This window comes from Benincasa hispida, chromosome 7, assembly GCF_027475165.1.
Source record: "Benincasa hispida cultivar pf3 chromosome 7, pf3_genome.v1.1, whole genome shotgun sequence".
NCBI lineage: Eukaryota > Viridiplantae > Streptophyta > Magnoliopsida > Cucurbitales > Cucurbitaceae > Benincasa > Benincasa hispida.
In genome coordinates this window covers 12,502,704-12,525,975 of record NC_143484.1, presented here as the reverse complement: position 1 = coordinate 12,525,975, position 23,272 = coordinate 12,502,704, and the positions used below count along the sequence as shown (strand labels likewise).

The window sequence follows — 23,272 nt, the reverse complement described above, 5'->3', positions numbered from 1 at the left end:
TAGTTGATCATGGTGAGAAGCCTGGAGAGTTGAAAGAACGTGATGCATCGCTTGATCTTCCTATAGCTCTGAGGAAAGGCACTCGTTCATGTACTAAATACCCTATGCATAGTTACATGACATATAGTAATCTAGCATATGAGTTCAAAGCATTCACTACTAGTTTGGACACTGAGGTGGTTCTAAATGACATAAGTGTGACAATGGAAAAACCAGAATGGCGGTCTACTGTTATAGAAGAAATGAGAGCTCTCGAAAAGAATGGAACTTGGGAACAGGTGGCTTTGCCAGAAGGGCACAAGATAGTTGGATGTAAATGGGTGTTTACTATAAAATACAAGTCAGATGGGACGATTGACCAGTACAAGGCTAGAGTCCTTGCAAGAGGCTTTAGTCAGACCTATAAAGGAGATTATTCTGAAACTTTTTCTCCTATGGCTAAACTTAACACTATCCGAGTGCTCTTGTCAGTTGCTATAAACAAAGATTGGTCCCTACACCTTAACACTATCTGAATGCTCTTGTCAGTTGCTATAAACAAAGATTGGTCCCTACAACAACTTGATGTTAAAAATGCTTTTTTGAATGAGGAACTTGAAGAGGAAGTCTATATGAGTCCCCCTCCTGGGTTCGAGAGTAAATTCAAAAACATGTATGTAGATTGAGGAAGTCGTTATACGGATTGAAACAATCTCCAAAGGCCTGGTTTGATAGGTTCACAACTTTTGTGAAAAAACAGAGGTATGTTCAAAGGCATTCTGATCACACTCTTATTGTAAAAAGATCGACATCAGGGAAGATAGATGTTCTTATTGTAAGAGTGAATTCCATCTTGTGTATTGAGTTCCCAGCTCCTAAATCAGACAAGTCCCCAAAAAGGTAGGCATGTTGAGTTGGAAATCTGGCCACTCTTACCCATACTAATCAAAGGATTACCCTCAAAGACAGGAGTTTCCAAAACACTCAGGATTGAGGTCGTGTCACCTAACGTTGTTTAGGTGAGATGTAAGTTGGTTAGATTCCTTGTTAGATTTTGGCCTGAAGCAACACAATTTCTTATTAGATTCCTTAGAATTTTCATCAAGATGCTTCAAATAGTTTGCTTACTAGCGAGACCCTTATTAGTGGGATCATCACTTGCGAGATCATCACCAAGGAGATCATCACTAGTGAGATCGTCACCAAGGAGATCATCACTAGCGAGATCATCTTATGAGCGAGACTTAGCATGGAAATCAGCGAGACTAGGCACAAACTAGTGAGATTTTTTATTCTTAATGAGACTTACTATTATTAGCGAGACTTAGCATAAATCTTAGCGAGACTAGGCATAAAATCAACAAGATTTGAGTGACCAGTGAGATTTACACAACCCTTATCTCGCTCTCGCTCCCTTGGGTGAGCTACTTTTTGATCTTCCCAACAAGCTGCCTACTTACGCAACAAATTCCTGTTTCAACTTAAAAAATTTATAACTCAAAATCCAGAACTCATTTCAAGAAACTTCCTTCTACAATCTTGTTTAAAATTTTATACCTTACAATTTTAGCTTCATTCTCGATCTCTACAGCCTGTTATTCTTCGAACATCATATCTTGTCCAGATTACTTGAATTCTAGACCCGCTTCCATTCTTCTTCGGATTTCACCTGTTTCCCTTCACATTTAGCTCAGACATCATTTCAGACCAGCTTCAATTCTTCTTCGAATTTCCCCAAGTTTCTTCAGATTTTACCCCACTCAACCCTAAACCTTCTTCTTCTTCTCCAATTCAATGCCTAGCTAAAGTACCCTCACTTGTTTCGGTTTGGAGGAGGAGGTATGTCAACAGTAAAAATGGGGAAAGAGTGATCCGTCATCCCACTTAAACCTTTCCACCGACTTGCACCTTTTTCTCTTTTCCTTTCTTTTCTTTTTTTTTCCAAATAATTACAAAATTACTTAATTTCATACTTCCATTCAGCCTTTAATAGCAAAAATAATAATAATCATATCATGCTTAATAGTATTCTTCCACCCTTGTTCAACATAAGTCCCAAACTCAATATATCTCATAAAGATTTAGAATTTGGCTTACCAAAAGCACTCTCGGCTAAATTCACAAGTCTACCCGAGGCGTTTCAACACAACACTTAGAGTTTTCCCTTCTTCTTTTCCTTCATTCTTCAAATTTTTCCTATAATGTAGCATTCCTCATAAGTAAACCTACTTAACATTGTAATCACATAGTTAACATACTTAGGTAGGGAAAGTAAGGTTTGGGGTTTACACATTTGGAATGATGTAGGTTTACTGACTAAAATTAAGAACTAGCTAACGACCCAATTTCAAATAAAAGATTTTGGAGAGGCTTAGTTTGTTCTGGGTATTAAGATCTTTAGAGATCAAAAGAAAAAAATGCTAGTTCTGTCTCAAGCATCGTATATTGACAAGATGCTTGTCAAATATTCGATGCAAAACTCCAAGAGGGGCTTATTGCCTTTCAGGCATGGAGTGATATGTCTAAGGAACAATGTCATAAGACAACTTAAGAGGTTAAGGAGATGAGACGGATCCCCTATGCATTGGCTGGAGGTAGTTTGATGTATGTGATGTTATGTACTAGACCTGACATCTGTTATGTAGTGAAGATAGTCAATAGATACCAATCTAATCCAGGATTAGAGCATTAGACCACCGTTAAGAACATCCTCAAGTATCTATGGCGAATGAGAGATTACATGTTTGTGTATGATTCTAAGGATTTGATCCTTATGGGATACATGGACTTTGATTTTCAGACTAATAAGGATTCTAGGAAATCCACGTCGGGATCAATGTTTACTCTTAACGAAGGGGCAGTAGTATGAAGAAGCATCAAGCAAAAGTGCATTGCTAGCTCTACAATGGAGGCTGAGTATGTAGTGGCTTGTGAAGCTACTAAGGAAACTGTTTGGCTCAGGAAATTCTTGGCTGACCTGGAAGTTATTCCAAACATGTCAAAGCTCATCACAATTTATTGAGATAATGGTGGTGTTGTGGCTAATTCTCGAGAGCCTAGGAGTCACAAGCACAAGAAACATATAGAGCGGAAGTATCATTTCATCCGAGAGATTGTGCATCGAGGGGACGTGATTGTCATGCAGATAGCTTCGGAGCACAACGTTGCTAATCCATTTACAAAGACCCTCACGGCTAAGGTGTTTGAGGGTCACCTAAAGAGTATGGGTCTATGGGACAAGCCATGTCTAGAATAGGGCAAATGGGAGATTTGTACTGAGCACATATTATGTCCTAGTTTATTATTTGTGTACTTTGTATTTTGACTATATTGTACACCACACTAGCTTTAGGTCAAATGGGAGATTGTTGGGGTTGATGCCCTAAATCTCGTAGGGACCTATAGTTTTGTAAATATATTGAACAAACTCATTTTTTATTTAATAAAATATATGATATTTTATTCCATTTTTTAGTTACATTAACCACAAATCAATAAACTAACATCCAAGGTTATCTTGTAACTTAAACATGTATGTAGAGACATATAGGTGGATCATGTTTAAGTAATAATCTAAATGGTCTATAGTAGATGGATAAAGTTGGGTACCTTATCCTTGTGACACTACAAGTATGGCCCGCTTTGTAGGTGTTACAATTGTTGTAAAATGCTACAAATGATCTGGTCCTGATCATTCATGTATAGACATGTGAGCGAGGATATTCTATACAAAGGGGTTTGTATAAGATCGTACCACGAAATGTTTAGTGTCATTATATAACGTCATTCATAATAGAGACTTACATTTCACCAATATAACCATAGGTAACATGACCTCAATCCTGAGTGAGTTGTAAACTCCTGCCTATGAGGGTGGTCCTTTAATTTATATGGGTAAAAGTGGTCAGATCACCAACTCAACAAGCCTACAATTTTAGGGATGCGTCTGATTGGGGAGCTGGGAACACAGCTACACAAGAAGAAATTCACTCCTTCCCCGAGGTCAGGGTAAGTAGATAAATTACTCTCTTAAGGGCTGATTCCAGGGCTTGAACAATGTGGTGCCACATCCTCTCTGGCCCGAGAGGGCTTTAGTCATAGTTGAACTATGATCTATTGTTCATTAGAGGGATCAGTGGTACTTAAGGAGTTAGATGTAACTACAGGGACAAAACGGTAATTTTTGCCTAGCTGTAATTACGAGCAATTTGTGAAGGGTTATCATACTTTGATTGGTTATATCCAATGGACACAGAAATATATCTGTAGTGCGAAGAGTGCAGTGTCGATCTTTAGTGGAGTGCCTAACAGTTAACAAATGGTGAATAATTTAATTAAAGAGAATCAGAGTAATTACCAAATTCTATCAGACCCAGCGTCACGACCATCCGAGAAGCGTCAAGCAACATTTGAAGACAAAAAGCATCCATCTGCTGCAAAACAAGATAGCGTTGCAATGCTCCCAACAGCTTTGCAACGCTTCGGATTTTGACGGGACTGCCCACGCGCATGCCTTGCGCAATCCAGCATCACGACTCAAACCCAGTGCTCCTTGGCATTTTTACAATTTAGTGTTACAACACTATCAGGATAGTAACAGTTTATGTTCATATATATACTAACAGTAAGGATATTTTTTTAATCTTTTTTTAGTTTATGGGTACTTCTGAAACTTTTGAAAACTTAGGGATATTTTTTACACAAAAACAAATGGTTTCTATCCAAAATTAAGGACAAGGATATTGAAGTTTAAGGGTATCTTTGAAACTTTTGAAAGTTCAAGAATATTTTTAACTCAAAATATAATGTTTAAGGATATTGTGTATAATTTAACCTATAATATTTTAAGATGTACATGTTTTCTATTTTGTGTTTTTTTATTTGTTTTTCATTATTTTAGAAGTGAGATTGAGTTATTTCGATTTCCTTTTTCTTATTATTTCTCTTTAATTAGGGTACTTGTTTTAAATGGTCATACTATTGAAAATATTTACAAATATAACAAAATGTCATTGTCTGTTAGTAATAGACAATGATAAATATTAATAAACATTTATCAGTGTCAAACTGACACTGGTAGATGTCTATCAGTATTTATCACTATCTATCATTATAGACAGTAATATTTTGCTATATTTATAAATAATTTAGCTCATTTTTTTATATTTGAATACAACTCTTTTAATTACCCCATAAATGTAGGAGTTTGTTTATGTGATTTTTTCTTTTTTTTTTTTTTGGAGAATTTGTTTATGTGATTTGGTGTACATTTAAAATAATAAAGTCATTTTTTTTCAAAACGGATAATCGAGTTTAGGGTATGTTTGGAATGACTTAAAAAAAGATTTTTTTTTCAAAAATTTATTTCATTTAAACACTTTTGATAAAAAAAAATTCTTAAAATAAATAACCACATGTATTTGGTAACTCTTTTCTCAAAAGTGGTAATTAAATGTGTTTTTATTAATGCAAAATTATTATAAATGACAGCTATAAAATACTATAAACTAATCATTTCAAATAATGGTTGTTAGAGTTGGTTGTATGGGGTGGTAACCAGAATGGTTGTTGATTATGATGGTCGAGGTTAGATGGGCGGTGGTGGCCGAAGTTGACCGACGGTGATCTCCGAAAATCGTGACCAGAGTATGTCGAAGGTGACCGACAATGGTCGTGCGGAGTTGGTGATCGAAGCATGCTGATGGCGGTTGCACAGAAGTGATAGTCGAAATTGGCCAATGACCATCGTCAGAAATGGTAGTTGAAGTTGGTCGGTGACGATTGCCGAAGGTTGTGACTGAGTTTGTCGGCGATGGCTTGGTTGGTTGTGGCTAAAGTTGGCTGGCAGGGGTGGTCAGAGTTGACTGAAAGTAGTGGTGGATTAACCAATAGACAATTCAAAATTAATTTTTCTAAAAAGTTGGTTTGAAGTGTTTATCCTAAACCGGTTTATTTTATAAATTCAGTTTTTCAAAATGTACTTTGAGAGGTCACCAAATACTTATTTTTTCCAAAATGATTTTTTTTTTAATTAAATACTTGAAAAGATATTCCAAACACACCCTTTGTTTATCCATATTTATATTAAAGCAGTCCACAAAAAAAAGTTAAATATTAAATTTTGTTTATATGAATTGGATAATAATAAAATTTAGTATTTATGGTTCTAAAAGTTAAATTTTGATTCTTATGATTCGATAAAACTTGTTCGAATAAAAGAAAATTGAAAAAATTTCATAAATAGACGAGGGGTGGATCTACAGGCCCTCAACATATTCAATTTAGGCCATGCTTATTAATCCATAATCAAAACTGTTGCAATCGTAATGAATTTTTCAATATTCATAATTCACATAATATTGGTAACTAGTTTTTTGAGAATCTATTTAAATAGATTTTACTTTTTATATTACGATCGATTGATTCACCATTGTAACATATTTATCCATTGGCTTAGTTATCTATTGGGCGAGAGAAATTTAAGGTTCTCTCCAAGTTCTCTAGGTTGATCCTCGTGCAATGCAGTTAACATTATTTTTTTTATTTTCTAATTTCCTCTACATGAAAAGTTTTAATTTTATATAGTTTACTCATAAACTATATATGAAAATCCTATGCATGAATGAATTTTAACTATAGTATCAAATTTCTGTCGATATGTCGATATTTCTACGTTTTCATAGGTTCGATATCGACATAAGAAATGAATCGATATTTCAATTATATTTTAGAAAAAATCACCAAACATTAAAAAAAAAAAAAAACACAAAAACGTCACTGATGTAAATATAATATAAATAATATACAGGTTAATTGCTTAAAAATCATAATATTTATTTATGAATTAAAGTTTGTTTTTTGCAAATGTATTGTAATTAAAGTATGAGATGGAAGAATCAAATCTCTGATCTTGAAATAGATAATACGAGCACTATATCAATTAAGCTACACTCATGTTGGCATAATTGTAAATTTCTTTAGGCAGATTTATAATTTAACTAATAAATAAAATGTAAAGTAAGTTAAGCCTGGGAAAGGAATGGGTTTCTTCAATCATGTTAGGAGAACCTTTTGAACACATGCCACGTCAGAAACCGACAGTTTCAAACTGAGGGTGGGGGCCACATTTGTAGATTGAAAATGTAAAACCCGTTAATTCTTAACCACATAAATAATATTAATATTAATTTAAAAGTATGTTTGGATTAATTTGAAAAAATCAAAAAATTTATTTTTTTATTCACTTTGACAAAAATAAATAAATAAAAATATATTTTAAAATTATTTTAAATAGTTGTCAAACTCTCTAATTTTTTTAAAATATTTTTTTTTAATTCAACACTTGAAAATGTATTTTAATTCCATTCTAAATTCCTGAATTTCAACTTTTTCTTTTTAAATTATAAGTTTGAATCTTTTATTTTTGTAACAAAAAAGTTTCTAACATATTGAATATTATTTAAAGTTAACAAAATATTATATAAAGTTTAATTTTGTGTCAAATATAACTTCAATTTTTAATTTCATATTTAAATTTTTTAGGTATCAATTTAGTAGTTGAATGACTAAATTTGTAATTTTAAAAAATATATATAATTATTTTAAATTGTTCCTATCATCCTATATGTCTTTTTTTATTTAATATCCACTTGTGTTCATGTTTCTAACATTTAAATACCCCTACTCAAAATTACGCTATTTATCATTTAAAAAATAATTAGAATTAAGAATTAAAATATATATTTTACAAGTTTGAATAATAAAATAGAAATTCTAAAAATTAAATAATCAAAATGTAATAACTATGGAAGTTTAACAATAAAATAGATGCGTGAGAATTTAGAACAAACTAAAATGGAATTTAAACTAATAAAATTCATGGACCCAAAACTTGATAATGAAAAAGTATATAAAAATAATAACACTAGAAAAAGGAAATTGGAAGATAAATTATACATTGTCAAAGTCAAATGAAAAATTATACAGAGAGAAATTATGGAATTGATCCTGTGTATATTTCTGTCGATATTCGACTATCGTTTTCGATTTTCACTACTTGTTACTTCTCGCTTTTATTTGGTTTTTTTTTTTTTTTTTTTGGGTTTATTAATATTTTTTAATTCTCGTTATTCACTACTCACTTTTTTTAATTGTCATTTTCATTCCTCGCTACTCAATATGTTTAGAGGTAAGGAAAAAAAAATCTAAAAAAAAAAAAAGCAAGTAATAAGAATCGGTATCAACATATGTTGCCACCGATCGCTTGTATGATTTTACTTTATCATGATGAAAACAAAACTTTATAAAACGGTCTATCTGGTAGCTAATCTGAAAACACAAATTTAAAAAACAATGGATTCAATGAAAATAATATTGTATTTCATATTTTTATATATGTGCTTGGTAGGATATTTATAAATTAAATTCTAATTTTAAAAAAAATCAAAATTGTGTTTGATAAAATATTTATAAACCATAAAACTAACATAGTTGCTCGATACTAAATATTAGGTTAAATATAAACTATTACTGATTATTTATGAATTTGTTTTGTATTAAATTTTTTGTATAATTATTATTTTTTAATACCATATAATATATAATATATTATACCATACATATTTTAGTTTAATAAAAATAATTGAGTTTATTACATTAAATTTTATATTTGTTGTTTTTATCTTTTATAATGTAATTTTGTATTTTAAAATCTAAATATACTAAAAATATAAAAAATTTATTTTATAAGATTTACATTATCAAATACATATTCGCTTAACTCAGGTTATGAATTATTTGGTAGATAAGATATGCCCTAAATTCTTAAGTCAAATTTTCATTTAGACATTGTTAAAAATAGATAAATAAATAATTAAATAATTAAGAAAAAGCTATCTGTACAATTTTCCCAAAATTAAAGGCTGCCTCCATGAAGGAAACAGCACATTGACGAAAGAGAAAAGATAAAACAAAGAGACAAACAAATATGAAAAAGAAATGATATCGCGAGAAATTGAAAGGAGAGTACGTTTTTATCGTGAAAAAGTGGAAATTGATTGGGTGTTGGAAGCATCTCTTGTTACTATACACCACACATAATAACATCACGCCACGTGAAGTTTTGTGGTGGACCCCACTGTCTCTCTCTCCACGTGGCACTATCCTATCTTCGACGCTGTAATCATTCATTCGTCACCCTATACTCCCTCTAACTCCCAACCTAAAAACAAAAATTTGAGTGAGTGAAAAAAAAAAAAAAAATTTTTACTCTACCTAAAATTAATTTCACTAAAATGTTTAAAAAAAAAAATCATTTACATGTCATTTTAGTTTCATTATTTGGATTTTGTGATATAATATTAAATTTACCATCATTTATCAATTTTAAGTTTTTGAATTAATTAGTGATTTAAAAAGATATTAAAGTAGAAGATTTTCATGTTTAAATTTATTTAATGTTATTTTCTATCTTGATTAGTATTTTCGTTCGTTCGATCTTGTATAAATTTCATGTCACAAATTCAATTTTTTATATAATTGGATAAATTTAGATGTAGTAATTGCCTTTCTTTTTTCTAGATTTTGTTGAAAGCTTTTAATTGGTCCATGAAATTTTATAATAGATTTTTAAGTTTTTAATTCTATTTGTTAATAAGTTCATTTAGGTCTGTTTGTCTAAAGATATTATCATGAGATTACATTTAAAATTTCTATATGTTTCACATGATTTCATTTTTTAGAACTCGAGATATTAGTATCTAAGAGTGTGTTTGGTGTATCAAAAGTGGAGAGTTGAGTTGATAATTATTATCTGAAGAGTTAAATTATATGGGGAGTTAAATTGTCTGTGTTTGTTTGCAGAGTTAAGTTGAGTTAGGGGATCTGATGTAGTTTTTTGTGAATGAGATTAGTTCTATTTTTCTATTATTTTTTATTTCATTCTTTTATTTTTTTAGTTTTATGCTTTGCTATTGTTGATTAATTTTCAAATATACACGTATTTTCTCAAAACATTTATGACATAAACTGGACAATCTCAATTTTTTTCTCAATTTGTAAAACATAATAGATTATTTTTCATATATTCTTTTGAAAAATGATAATAATTCTAATTCTCTTCAATCTATAAAACATACAAACAAAATACATTTCATATTGCTGCTCAATTAATTGGTATATTTTATATTGTATGTATATATATTGAAGGTAATTATCTCAATTACTAATTGGTATATTGTATGTATATATATTGAATCTTATTAACTTAACATTATTATTTCACATATCATACAGTTTATTTTTATATAATATGGATAGTATATTTGGAATTGAAATTGTACATAGGATAATTACCTTTCATTTGATTATGATGGTGAGAATGTGATGTAGTACAGTAACATTTTTCATAAGATCACAAAAATAATCTAAAACGACCGAACATGTGGCCGTTTCCAAAAAAATTCACAAAATATATGTTATTTTCGATACTTATAATATAACATAGTGAGGGCTTCAGATAGAACATAACATAAGATAAGATCGGTCCTTGGAAGAAGAAATCCAACAAAAACAATGAACCAAATCATCATATCAAATTTTTGTAAAGTGACGTACCAAAGGTTTGACAATTAAAAAAAAAAAAAAAAAGATCTGGGAAACAATCCAAATGGCGAAGACGAGGAAAGAGAGAAGAAAATGAAAATATCACTGATTTTTAGGGTTAGTTTTGAGTGGATAAAAAATGTGCTTAACAAACATGGGTAATTACCGACCCAACCCAACTATTTATACCCATTTATCAAACACCCTTTAAGAAACTTTAAAACCCATTTGACATGTTTTTTAATACCCTTCATATGTGTGGGATTTTTATACTTGGAAGATGAATAAAGTCTGATTATTAATAAATTAATATCAGTTAATCAATACTATTAATTATAATTAACTATTAAATATAAATATATTATTTAAACTTAATAAGTTTCAACTAACATATTTATCATCGATATTTTATGTTATCTTAACTATTTAATATAAATTTTATTATTAATTATTAATATCCTAACTAAATAATATTTATTTAATTATTTTTATCAATTAAATAAAATAATTTGAATGATGTTTAATTAAAAAAATATTCATTTTATATTTTAAGCGATTAAATAATTAACTAATTTAACAATATATTAAATAATTAAATTTAATTATAACTACATTATTTGTTCTCTTACAGTTGATTGAATAATTATTTAGTTTTATTTTCCATATATAAAATTAGTAAATCAAACACATTCATTTCACTCCCAATCATTAATTATCCTGTAAATCCAATTAATATCTATACTTATAAAATAATATCTGCAATCCAAACAACTCCTTAATGTATACTTGCATGGTTGGCTCAAAATAATATATAAGATTACGTGTGATGTTTCGAATTTTTGACATTTTAAGGCAAAATTGTTTAGGTCTTATTTGATAATTATTTGATTTTTATTTTTGATATTTTAGAAATCAAGCTTGTAAAAACTATATTTTCACTATAAAGTTTTTTTATTCACTTTCCACTAATTCTTTTTTCTTTTTTTAAAAAAAACAAAACTAGATTTTGAAAACTACACAAAATAGTTTTTGATAAGTTGTTTTTTATTTTTAGATTTTGATTAAGAATTTAAATGTTTCCCCAAGAAATGTGAAAATTTACCGGGCATAAATTGATATTGATTTTTTTTAGTTCAACTAGATGGAGTTGTTTTGTGTTTTCAATACATGATAAGTTATGCACAATCTTAATAACATAAGATCATAAATCTAGTAATTATTTTTGTTTTTATTTTTATTTTAAATGTTCAAATGCGTCATTTGGATGTTTGAACTTTCAAATATAACAACATTTTATTTTGAATGTCCTAAAACTATATATTAGACAAATATGTGGTGTGAGAAAATCGAAACTTTGACTTTAAAGTTGATAATACAAACACTATATCAGTTGAATTATGATATTTTGGACTTTTCAATGTAGTTTTTAAACTTCTAAAAACAGTAATTTTAATTCTTAAACGAACTTTCAAAATATCTATTTCATGCTCTATTAGAAAATAATCATATTGATACTTTGCTATATCATTACATCACTCAATATATATATATATCCTCATGGCCTTTTTGACATCGACTTGATACAGTGTTCAAGATCTGTTAGCGAATGCTTTCAATCAATTAGATGTTCTAGTCTAATCCATTGTTTAAGCTCTCGCTCAAATCGAAACATTTATGTACCTTAGTATATAACTCTAAATAAATGTATCAAATTGATAAAAGTACATTAAAATTTAACATATAGATTAAAACATTTATTTACCTAAAATTACATGGACTAAAATAAATATTTTGAACATTATAAAAATCAAAATGAAACAAGTCTAAAAGTTAAAAGATCACAGGATAAAAATCAAAATGTTACATGATCAGTGTAATCTTGTAATTTTTAGTTAATTTATATTTAAACGTGGATGGATATGAATTAATTTTTTTTTTTTTTTTTTGTCTTTGAATGTGCCATAAGACTTTTTTTTTTCTTTTTCTTTTTTTTTTTTTTTGGTTAGATAGTAGTAATTTTAAGACTAAATAGTCAATTTAATTTTTCTTAATTTAAAATATAATCAATACATTTTCTATTAACATATTTTTTCTCAGTAAAAACGAAATTGAAAAAAATAAAAGAAAATCCTAGTTGAGAGTTGGGAGAGGTTGGAATTTTGAATAAAGTCAAACTAGAAAAATCTTTAGCTTGTGCCTAAACCAGTTCATTCTTAGTTAGGAAGAAAGTAGCTCTCTATGTTTTTTCTCTTTTCCTATGAAAAATATCTTATATTGCATTTGGGATTAATTTGGTAGGAATTTAAAATGATTATATGAAGTTTTGTAGTGTCTTCATAAAACAGATTATCAGATAATTTAAAGATAATTGTTTTAAATTGTAAAACGACTTGAAAATATTTTTAAATATAACAAAATGTCACTGTCTGTCAATGATAGATCACAATAAACTATATTTATAAATAACTCATAATTTAAAACAAACAACTTCTTTTCAATTCGGTTGATTTCTAAAATCTAGGTAAAGTAGCTTTTAGAAATGACTTGTTATATAAAAAAATCTCACATCTCTTATAAAGAATGGTTAAAAATCTTATTTTATCCCGATTCTTTAATACTTTTCATGTTTAAGTTTAAAATTTATCAAATATTTATATGCTTCTTTTTATAATTTTTTTATTTAAAAAAGTGTAATCCTTCGCTACTTATTTTAAATGCTACAATAATTCGAAATTAAGTTTTAGTGTTGGGAAAAAATGGTATGATGTTTAAAATTGATTTGTGTTAAATGCCAAATATTAGTATGATTGTTACGAATGTAGTTTCCATTTTGCATCATACATACATGACGAAATAATGAATTTACTTATAAATGCATGAGTAAATGTTTTGATCCAATTGCCCTCTTATATTAGAATGATATAATGTTATGTTATGTTTCATGGATTCGATATCAATGCGAGAGATGAATCGATATTTCTATTATATCGTAGAAAAATTCATGAAACATAATAATTAAACAAAGTATCATTAATGTAAATATAATATTAATATTAGATATGTTAACTTATTTTAAAAATCATAAAATGTTTGTTTATTAATTTAAATTTATTCGTTTGAATTTCTTGTTTTTATAATCTTTCATAAAAATTAATCGAAACCAAAATTTTATCGATATTTCCATTGAAATTTTTGTTAGGTAAAACTAACAATAATAAACAAGTTCCCGTCTCCGCCCTCATCCCGATTAACCTCTATTTTTGGGGGGAAGGAGTGGGGGACAAAAAATTCCCCTTGAGCTAAATGAGGACGAGAATGGAGAAACACATTCCCCGTCCCCGCCCTCACCCTGACTAACCTCTATTTATTTATTTAATATAATTATTTAATATTATGTTATTATTATTATATAAATATTATATTTAAATTTCAAGTACATATTGTTTATTGATCAAAATAATGAATATGTTTAAATTTAGACTATATATGTAAATAATATGATTTATATTTATTTATTTCTACTAAAAGATTATTAGTTTTTTTAAGTTAAAATTTGAGTAATGTATCTTTCAATTCAAATTGTCAGGTAAAACTAACAATAATAAACAATTTAGTGATAGAGTTAATTATTTAATTAAAATTTGTCTGTATTAATGATTTAATTTAATCAATTTTTTAAAAATTAATTGAGAAAATTCCTTACGAAGAACCCGATAATTCCTTACGAAGAACCTGATATTCACAAATTTCTCGTGGAGAATTTCCACCCCAATCTCCATGGGAGATTTCACTCGATGAAAAGCGGAGAATGACATCTTCAACCTCGCTTTGTCCATAGACATCATAAGTTAGTAGTAGTTAGTAGTAGTGGAGTGAGTTAACTTTTAATACTCAACATTTTTTATTTTAAAAAAATTACCATTAAAACTAATAATAACAACAAGAGAGATAAAGAGAGAGAAAAGGAAAAGAAAAAACTTTTGCTCTCTTCTCTCTCTTACTTCTCTTTCTATTTCTCTCTATCCATTGTGAGTCTTGAGATGCCAAAGCCATGTCGGATCCTCCGTCAACATCATCGGAGCCACCGCAGCACCACCATCACCACCACCAACAAATTCTACATTTACCTGTAATCCACGGCGGCGCATCCGCCGGCGCCGGCGCTACCCGAATGAACACTGTCGCAGCAGCAGCAGCCTCATCTTCGACGGTAATAGTCCGAGAGTACCGGAAAGGAAACTGGACTCTCCAAGAGACGATGATTCTAATAACGGCGAAGAAGTTGGACGATGAGCGGCGGAACAAGGCGAACTTAGGCCCTGCTCCGGCGGATCCGGCGGCGAGGAAGGGCGGCGAGCTACGGTGGAAGTGGGTGGAAAATTATTGCTGGAGCCACGGTTGTCAACGGAGCCAAAATCAGTGCAATGATAAATGGGATAATCTCCTCCGCGACTATAAAAAAGTCCGCGAGTACGAATCCCGCGCGTGTGATCAACAACTTCCCCAAATTCCTTCTTACTGGAAAATGGAGAAACATGAGCGAAAAGACAAAAATCTCCCTTCTAATTTGGCGTTTGAAGTTTATCAAGCGTTAAACGACGTCGTTCAAAGGAAGTTCTCTCAAAAACCTTCTAATTCTGGCTTGCTTCTTCTTCCTCCTCCTGCTCCGCCTCCTCCTTCCGCCATCCCCCCGCCGCCGCCCACTTCCGCCACCATTTCTCCTCCGCTTTCAGGTCAGTTTCTTTTTTCCTTTGTGATACTATTAGGGAATGTTTAGGACCGGTAATAGAATGAGTATGTAATATAATGTAATCTAAAATTCATGTTTGATTTTAGCATTTTGCGTCCTATTTGTAATATCAAGTTTATTTCATTTTCACTATTTTTAATTTAATTCTCTTTCTCATCGTTTTCATGTTTCACGAATCCATTTCCGTTCCGTCCTATATTCCAACCCTCTTTTAATTCTTAGTAATAATCTCCTAAGCAGCTCTTAAAATCTAGACCTTTCAGTTTGGGGTTTCATTTATTAGTTTTTGGGTCTTTTTTAAGAGAAATTGATTTATGATAATATTTATTTATTTTTTTAAAAAAAAGATAGAGAGAGAAGAGTTAATATTTTGAGTCAAAGTTGCAGGGTTTGACTCTGCCACAATTTTTAATAGGACCCTCTCCCGTATTCTTCTTCCTTTTCGTTTCGTTATTTCTTTTCTAATTCCCTACGCTCACCTCTATTGCATTTTAAATGCACCCTCCAAATCTCATCCCTCCGATTTCGTTTGGTCCTACACTTATCCAACGGTTACATTTTCTTCTCGTAGGAATGCATAATAGAGCTGTTAGACCGGAGTTTTTTTTCCTTAGGGATTTTAAGCTCCAATATGTATATATCTATTATACAGTTATGCTCACATTGATTTTTGTAATGGAGTTTCTCGAAACAAGATGAATAATTTATATGGAGTTGAAATTTTTTAAATTTATGAGGGAAATGTATGTTTGTAGAGATACTTAATAAGCATTTAGGTTTTTTATTTTTTGATTTTAGAAATTATACTGATTTTCTCACAATTTTTTTTTATTTTTAATTTTCAAATTTTGACTTGATTTAGAATATTTTAAAAAATCAGGTGATAAAAGAAAAAAAAAATTATAGATGTAGAAATAATATCTATAAACTTCATTTCTAAAATCGAATAATACGTAAAAAAGATAAAATGATTATCAAACTTAACTTTAATTAACAACTTAATCTTTTTCCTTTAAAATTTAAATAAAAGACATGAGATTTAGAAGATGTATAATACCTTTATTAATTAAATTATTGTGTTTAAGATTAGATGACAAAGAGTCTCCAATATAGATAGTTCTAATTGAAATTATTGTATTTATTTATTTACTTCTTATTTTTTAAAGTTCAAATAAATCAGGTATAAGATTTAAATCTCTAGTCTTATCGATTGGTATAACACCTTAAGTGATTGAAGTATGTGTAAGATGACAGTGTCATTAATAGCGAAAACAATATATACGACTTTCATTCAATATTTGACACATTAAATGATTTAATAATCTATTTTATTAATTCTACATTATTTTTAAATATTATTTTTGTAGTAAATAATGAATGAAGTCATGCTATCATAATACTAGAAAATTTCTGATAGGTTTAGTAGAACTTGGTGAGGGGTAGTTTTTAGAAATGAGGTGGGAAATTGTGGGTAGAATTGCAAATTTTGGAACATTGGGGGTAAAATTTGGAAAGGGGCCAGAAAGATAAATAATGGAAAATATTGGAAATAGAGAAAAATGGGGGCAAAGACAATGATGCAGACCAGTGAGGGAATTGTGATCAGATTGAGATCATGAGGAGATCCTTTTGGGTAACCTAAAAACAAACATAATACAAATCCTCTTTTAAGGTTAAAACTTAATTAATTACATATTTTTTCTTTTTTTCTTTTTCTCTTTAAGATACTTCCAATGATGATACTACAAAGTCTCTTCAATCTAAGCATGCAATGCAAAACTCACTTTTCAGCCTTACCATAATTAAATATCATGTCTTTTCCTATTTTCTTTGATTTTTTATTGTCAATTTTCTAATTTTGTCTCTTGAGCTTTAGCTTAAGTTCAATTACAATTTTTATCGTAATTTATAAATATAACAAAATTTAGATTAGTTTTCAGATTTTATCATTGATAGATTTTGTTATATATGCAATTCATTAAAAATGTTGCTACACAATTAATTATTAGTCTTAAAAGTACTAAACATTGTAATTACCTTGAATTTAAGTCATGGTGTAGATACGCTAAAAAGGTTCTAAAATAGTTATTGTTATCTAATTTTATTGTGATAATTGCTAATTAATTAATTATATACATATATAGACTCATCGTCATCAGGAACAGAGTCGAGCGAGAAGAAAGAGAAGATTGAAGCAAAGAGAAGGAAAATGGGAGATAATATCGGAAGAAGTATTGAGAGGAGCATTTCAGCGTTGACTCAAACACTACACAGTTGCGAGGAGCAGAGGGAAATTCAACACCAACAGCTTATGGAACTTCGAAAACGCCGCCTTCAAATTGAAGAGACCCGCAACCACATTCACCGCCAAGGCATCGCCGATCTCGTCGCCGCCGTCGCCAACCTCTCTGCGGGTACTTATATTTACTCTGCTCATCAATTAATCCATCACTACTTTTCTATCTCAAATAATGCCTATATAATTCTTCTTTCCATGCATGCCCCATGCAACATTAAATTCCTTTAATAATTTCTTTTTAAATATATAAAAAGTGTTGCAATCTTAATCTCAAATTTATAAAAGTGTTGAATTTTTACTCTATGATATGTTTTCTATTGAAAATTCATAGAAAAAGTTTATTCTCAAAATGTTTTTAATTTATTATAAATTATGTATACACACGTACAAAATTGATTACATTTTCACATAAAAACGAGGTTAGAACTTAACTTTTACTAAGTGAGTTTTGGTAAATTTATTTAATGATAAATTTGTGCTTAGTCATACTATTTATTTATTTTGTAAAACTTATATTATAGAAAATAGCGAAATTGAATAAGGATAGAAATTGCAACTTCAGAAAAGTTTTGGTCAAATTTCATGATCTCAAAAAGAGGAAAAAAAAGATTTATGAAATTAAAAGATTATAGTGAAAATTGAAACTATATAACAAGTTTAGAGATATAAATTGTAATTTTCTTTCTTGTTTAAGACACGTTTTTTTAAAGTGAAATTTTTTCACGGTTGAAAGTATTTATAAAATATAACAAAATTTTAGAATCTACGATGATAAATATTGGTAGACACTCTATAGTGTCTATCAATGTAACCTATAGATTCTAAAATTATGCTATATTTTATTATTTTGTAAATATTTTAATTCATTCTTTTATATTTAAAGAAAACCCTTTTTTAAAACTATATATCATAATTTGAAGTCATTTAGTAAAGTTTTCCAAAAGTTTTCCATTTTCTAAATTTCTGGTTCTGTTGATTATTATTGTTTTTTTTTAAAAAATTTTTAAAATTTAAAATCTTTAATAATAAGAAACCAAAAATTGCTTCAAACAATTTTCTGAAACTTTTTCTTATAATACATAAAAATGGAAAAAACAGTACCAATCACTTTTTTTTTTCTTTTTCAGAAAAAAAAGAAAAAAAGAGACGATTGAACCATCCCTAACCCTTGGCTTCTTCTTTCCTCTTTTCTCGTTTTTTCTTCATATTTCAGAAAAATTTAAAAAGTGCTATTTTATCCTTTTATATACAATATATCACATCACAGAAAAGTTTTGTTTTGACTTATAATTTACATAATAAATACCAAGAAAATTTAAACAATAAATGACTATTTTTAAGCAATTATTTTTTAATATAAAAAATTAAATAATATTTTGATCCTAAACTTTCATATGTTAGTAAAATTTAATCTTTAAACTTTATTGTATAATGATTTAGTTCTAGTGTGTTCAATTTAATTTTTAAAATTTATCAGGTAACAATTTAGTCTTTATATTTTAGATTGACTAACAATTTAGTCATTCTCTTGAAAATTAACTATTAATAAATTTTTTTTTATATATATAGATGATTAATATAATATAATAAAATTTAAAATTTGATCCTTAATTTTGATGAGAATTTTCATGATAAGAACTAAATTGTTAAGAATTTAAAAGTTTATAGACTAAATAGATATCAAATTCTGAACTAAATTCTCACATTCTTGACCAAAAATATCTTGTACCTCATTTAAATTCTTCAGAAAAAAAATCATAGAATCAAACAAATTTCCTCATTTTTTTTATTTTTTAAAAAAATTAAATATTGAATATAAAGGCATGGAAAGGGAAATAATCAAAGGGAGTGTGTTTTGATGTTAAGTTATGGAATTTAGGGTTTTTATTTAATAATAATCAAATCCAAAGTATTAGTAGATATAATAAAATGTAAAAAAAAATTGTAAATATAACTAAAATTTAGATAGTCTATTAGTGATAGACCATTACACTAGTAAGAGTCTATTAGTGATAGACCATATTGTTGGTCGAAGCTTATCAGCAATAGCCTATATAATTGATAGACTTTGCTATATTTGTAATTTTTTTTAATTTTTTTTTTATTATCACTAAAAATGATATCCATCGCAATTATCCATTGGAATATTTGTGAGTGTAGGGATGAATAATAGAACAGCAAGACCAGAAGAATATGGATGTTTATATAGTGGAGAAGAGGTGAGAATATTGAAAGAGCAAAATGAAGCAATGCAAGCTGAGCTTATGAATGTGAAGAGTGAGCTTTCCCAACTTAGAGATCAAATGCCTTCTCTCATGCAAACCATGATGCACAATATGATTCATAACATCCAACCTCCTCCTCCTACTTCCATGGTACTCTCTCTCTCTCTTTTAAGCATTCATATTATTTTGTCTACATAAATACATGCATGCATCCAACACGTATGATCGTAAAATCTATTAGTATAGAGATCATTGCAATCACTTGGTCGTACAGTGTAATGGTTAAATTGTAAATTTGATCCCTATGATTTAGAGAAAATTTAAATTTAGTCCATGTGATTTATAATTTATAATTTAGTCCTTATGGTTTGATATAACTCTTGTAAACAGTTTCTGTGGAAGTAACTATTTATGATGTTTTATCAAACAATAGGGACTAAATTCTAATTTATTAAGTTATAAGAACTAAAATATAATTTACTCCAAATCATGGGACTAAATTTATAATCTAATGTTCATAGTTATAGTATGGAGATAGAGATAGAAAGGGATAAGGAAAAGTGTGAAGGACACTTGCACTTGTTTTCTTTCAATTTCTTCTAATGGTTTTCATATTTTCTAAGTAAAAGAATTGAATTCTCAACCAGATTTTAAAAATAAAATTAGGTTTTTAAAACTATATATTTTTTTAAATTTTAGTTTTCAAAATTTTGACTTGATTTTTTAGAACATTGTTAGAAAGAAGATAACAAAGCACAAAGACCTAGAGGTAGAATGGTATTTATAAACTTAGTTTTCAAAAACCAAAAACCAAAAATAAAATGGTCATCAAACGGGGCCTAAATGATTAAGAGTTTTACTTTTTTTTTTATTATTATTTTTTATTTTCTAAATTAAGATAACCCAATGGTCAGTGAAGCAAATTGTAAATCCAAATCTTATTCTTGAGAACTAATGTGATACATTTTATCTAAGCTTTGATTTTGTTCTATTTTGGTCCCTAAATTTTTTAAAACGTTCGTTTTAGACCCTAAATTTTTAAAAAATATTTATTTTGCTCCCTACAATTAAAATTATGTTAGCTCTTCAAGAAAAATATAAGGAGGCATGTACTTTTGGATGACTAGGCTCTAGATGTATTGAGCAAGATGAAAGTGAAGTAAAATGTCAATAACCAACACACCAAAATACTAAATGACCAAAAATTTGAACTAAAAATGTCTTTTAAATTCTTCTGCTTTGTCATCTTATTCAAAATTGAAATTTTAGATTTGTTAGCGTAGCTAACTTATTTGGTAGCCTAGTCATAAACAAATATAAATCACTTCACCATTTTATTGAATAATTAACACAATCTTAATATAGTAAGGACCAAAATAAGCTATTTTTAAAATTTTAGAGATTAGAACAAACATTTTAAAAATTTAGAGACAAAAATAAAATAATATTTAAAGTTCAAAGACTAAAATAGACATTTGTTTTAAAAATTTAGGGATCAAAATAGAATATTATTCGATGTTTAGAGATCAAAATAAGATTTAAACTAAAATGAATATGAAAAAATTTAATTAAAAAAAATCTAACTATGATGTGCCTATTTCTAATACAAATTAAAGCATGATATGCCAATATTTATTTCATTATAACCAAAGCCCATCTCACTGAAAACCATTATCAATTCCCATACAAAATTCCAATATTTGATATTACTACATCTTTCCAAAAATAAAAATATAAAAAATAAAATGTTGCATAATGCAAAATCAACATGTTGAACATAAACACCCACATAAATATAGTTACTTAAAATTTATACTATCAACATCAAAATAATAAGTTTGATTTTTCATTCCACATTCGATATGAAAAAAAAAAAAAAAAACATGTTGAACATAAATAAATTTCCTTTTTTTAATTAGAGGTAAACCTTAAAAATATCATTAAAAAGGTATGAAGTAAGTTTAATATTAAAAATATAATCTAAAAAATTGAGATAATTAATTCTCTGTTCATAAAGGAAAACAAAGTTTGAAGTCTATCTTATTTGGAATAATATTCATAAGCATTTTTTTCGTTTATTATTTTAAAATTAAGAAATGTATGTGTGTGTGGTAACTTATTATATGATACTATATTTTTCTTTGTCCAATATTATAATGTCTTTTTGGACACCTTTTTAAGGAGCTTTTATTTTAAAAGTATTTATAAATTTACATATTGTTACCATAGAAATTAGTAAAACGAAAAAAATAAATAAATTGTAAAAGAAATTAGAGAAAGTTGATAGGAAAACACTTTTTTTTCTAAGATTATTTTCAAATATAGGAAAATGAACCAAAATATTTACATATATAGCAAAATTTCATGATCTATCGCGGTCTATTGAAGATAGAAGGTAAAATTTTATTATTAATGAATATTTTCAGCAGTTTTATCATTTAAAATAATTTCCTTCTTTCTAAATGCTTAGAAGTTGATTTTAATAATTTTAAAAATATTTTTCTTTACAATTAAAGCATCCTCAAAACATATTAATTTTTTTTTTTGTTGGAAAATATAGGAAAATAAAATTTCAGGTGTGAGATTAAATCGTATTGACTTGTCAAACGATAATTTGTATCTTGTTCATTAAAGAATGTTCAATATGACAATATATGTAGGATAGGGGGTTCAAACCTCTAATCTAGAGATTGATAGTATATGTTCGATACCAACTAGAATCATTGAGCTATGTTCTAACCCGTTAATATATGACTTAGTTTTTAATGTAAATAATAGCAAAAATGTATTATATTCATATAATTATGGTTTGATATATATTCTTGTTTATTTTTGTGTGTATAGGACCCATCTGGATCAGGTGGAGATGCTTAAAAATGATCCATCTCCATGGTTGATAATTGGTTATTAATTTTAATCACAAAATTTAGTACAATTGATTATTGTTTCATGTGGAATTTAATGATCATTTTGTAAAACTTGTTTAATATAATTTATTATTTTTCTATGTGGATTGGCTTGCCCTAACACATAGATGTGTATTTAATTTAATTTTTTTTGAGCCAATCCTTAATAGTTCAGTTTGATCAATTTTCAATTACAAAAACTAATTAAAAGCTTCTTTTCTTTTTTTGTATATTATTCTTGTTCTCTCCTTTATCTTGTTTTATTTGCATTTTATAGGTGAAGTTATCAAGACAATTTAAGGAGTGTTTTAAAGTGAAACAGTAATTTTAGTAGACATAAAAGAAGTTTAAAATGATTCTAATTAATGAAATGTTCTCCCACATTGTTTGAATTGAATAATTACAACTATTTGGGAAGAAAGACAAAATAGAAATTTATGAAATTTTAAAAGTCAAAAGATGTGACTAACTATTCAAACATTTCTACATTGTAGATCGTGAAGTTTCACAT

At 28.2% G+C, this 23,272-nt stretch overlaps 1 protein-coding gene across 2 annotated transcripts; it reads left to right on the top strand.

Annotated features, from left to right (window-relative positions):
• The first annotated feature begins 14,486 nt into the window (after positions 1-14,486).
• Positions 14,487-22,921, top strand: LOC120081925 (uncharacterized). Of its 2 annotated transcripts, XM_039037108.2 has the most exons (4): positions 14,489-15,314; positions 17,476-17,745; positions 19,791-20,005; positions 22,700-22,921. In XM_039037108.2, the coding sequence occupies exons 1-4, from the start codon at positions 14,633-14,635 to the stop codon at positions 22,727-22,729; spliced, it is 1,197 nt and encodes a 398-aa protein (XP_038893036.2). In that variant the 5' UTR covers positions 14,489-14,632; the 3' UTR covers positions 22,730-22,921. The 2 variants fall into 2 exon arrangements, with proteins under 2 accessions (XP_090171523.1, XP_038893036.2); XM_090315397.1 differs by having other exon boundaries at positions 14,487-15,314; positions 19,791-22,921.
• Positions 22,922-23,272: the final 351 nt, after the last annotated feature.

Bases quoted from the DNA above. Each gene is read 5' to 3' on its own strand.
- LOC120081925 (XM_090315397.1), top strand. From the start codon at position 14,633: ATGTCGGATCCTCCGTCAACATCATCGGAGCCACCGCAGCACCACCAT. The intron at 15,315-17,475 runs GTCAGTTTCTTT...ATACATATATAG, and splicing joins CATTTCTCCTCCGCTTTCAG to ACTCATCGTCATCAGGAACA. The intron at 17,746-19,790 runs GTACTTATATTT...TTGTGAGTGTAG, and splicing joins CGTCGCCAACCTCTCTGCGG to GGATGAATAATAGAACAGCA.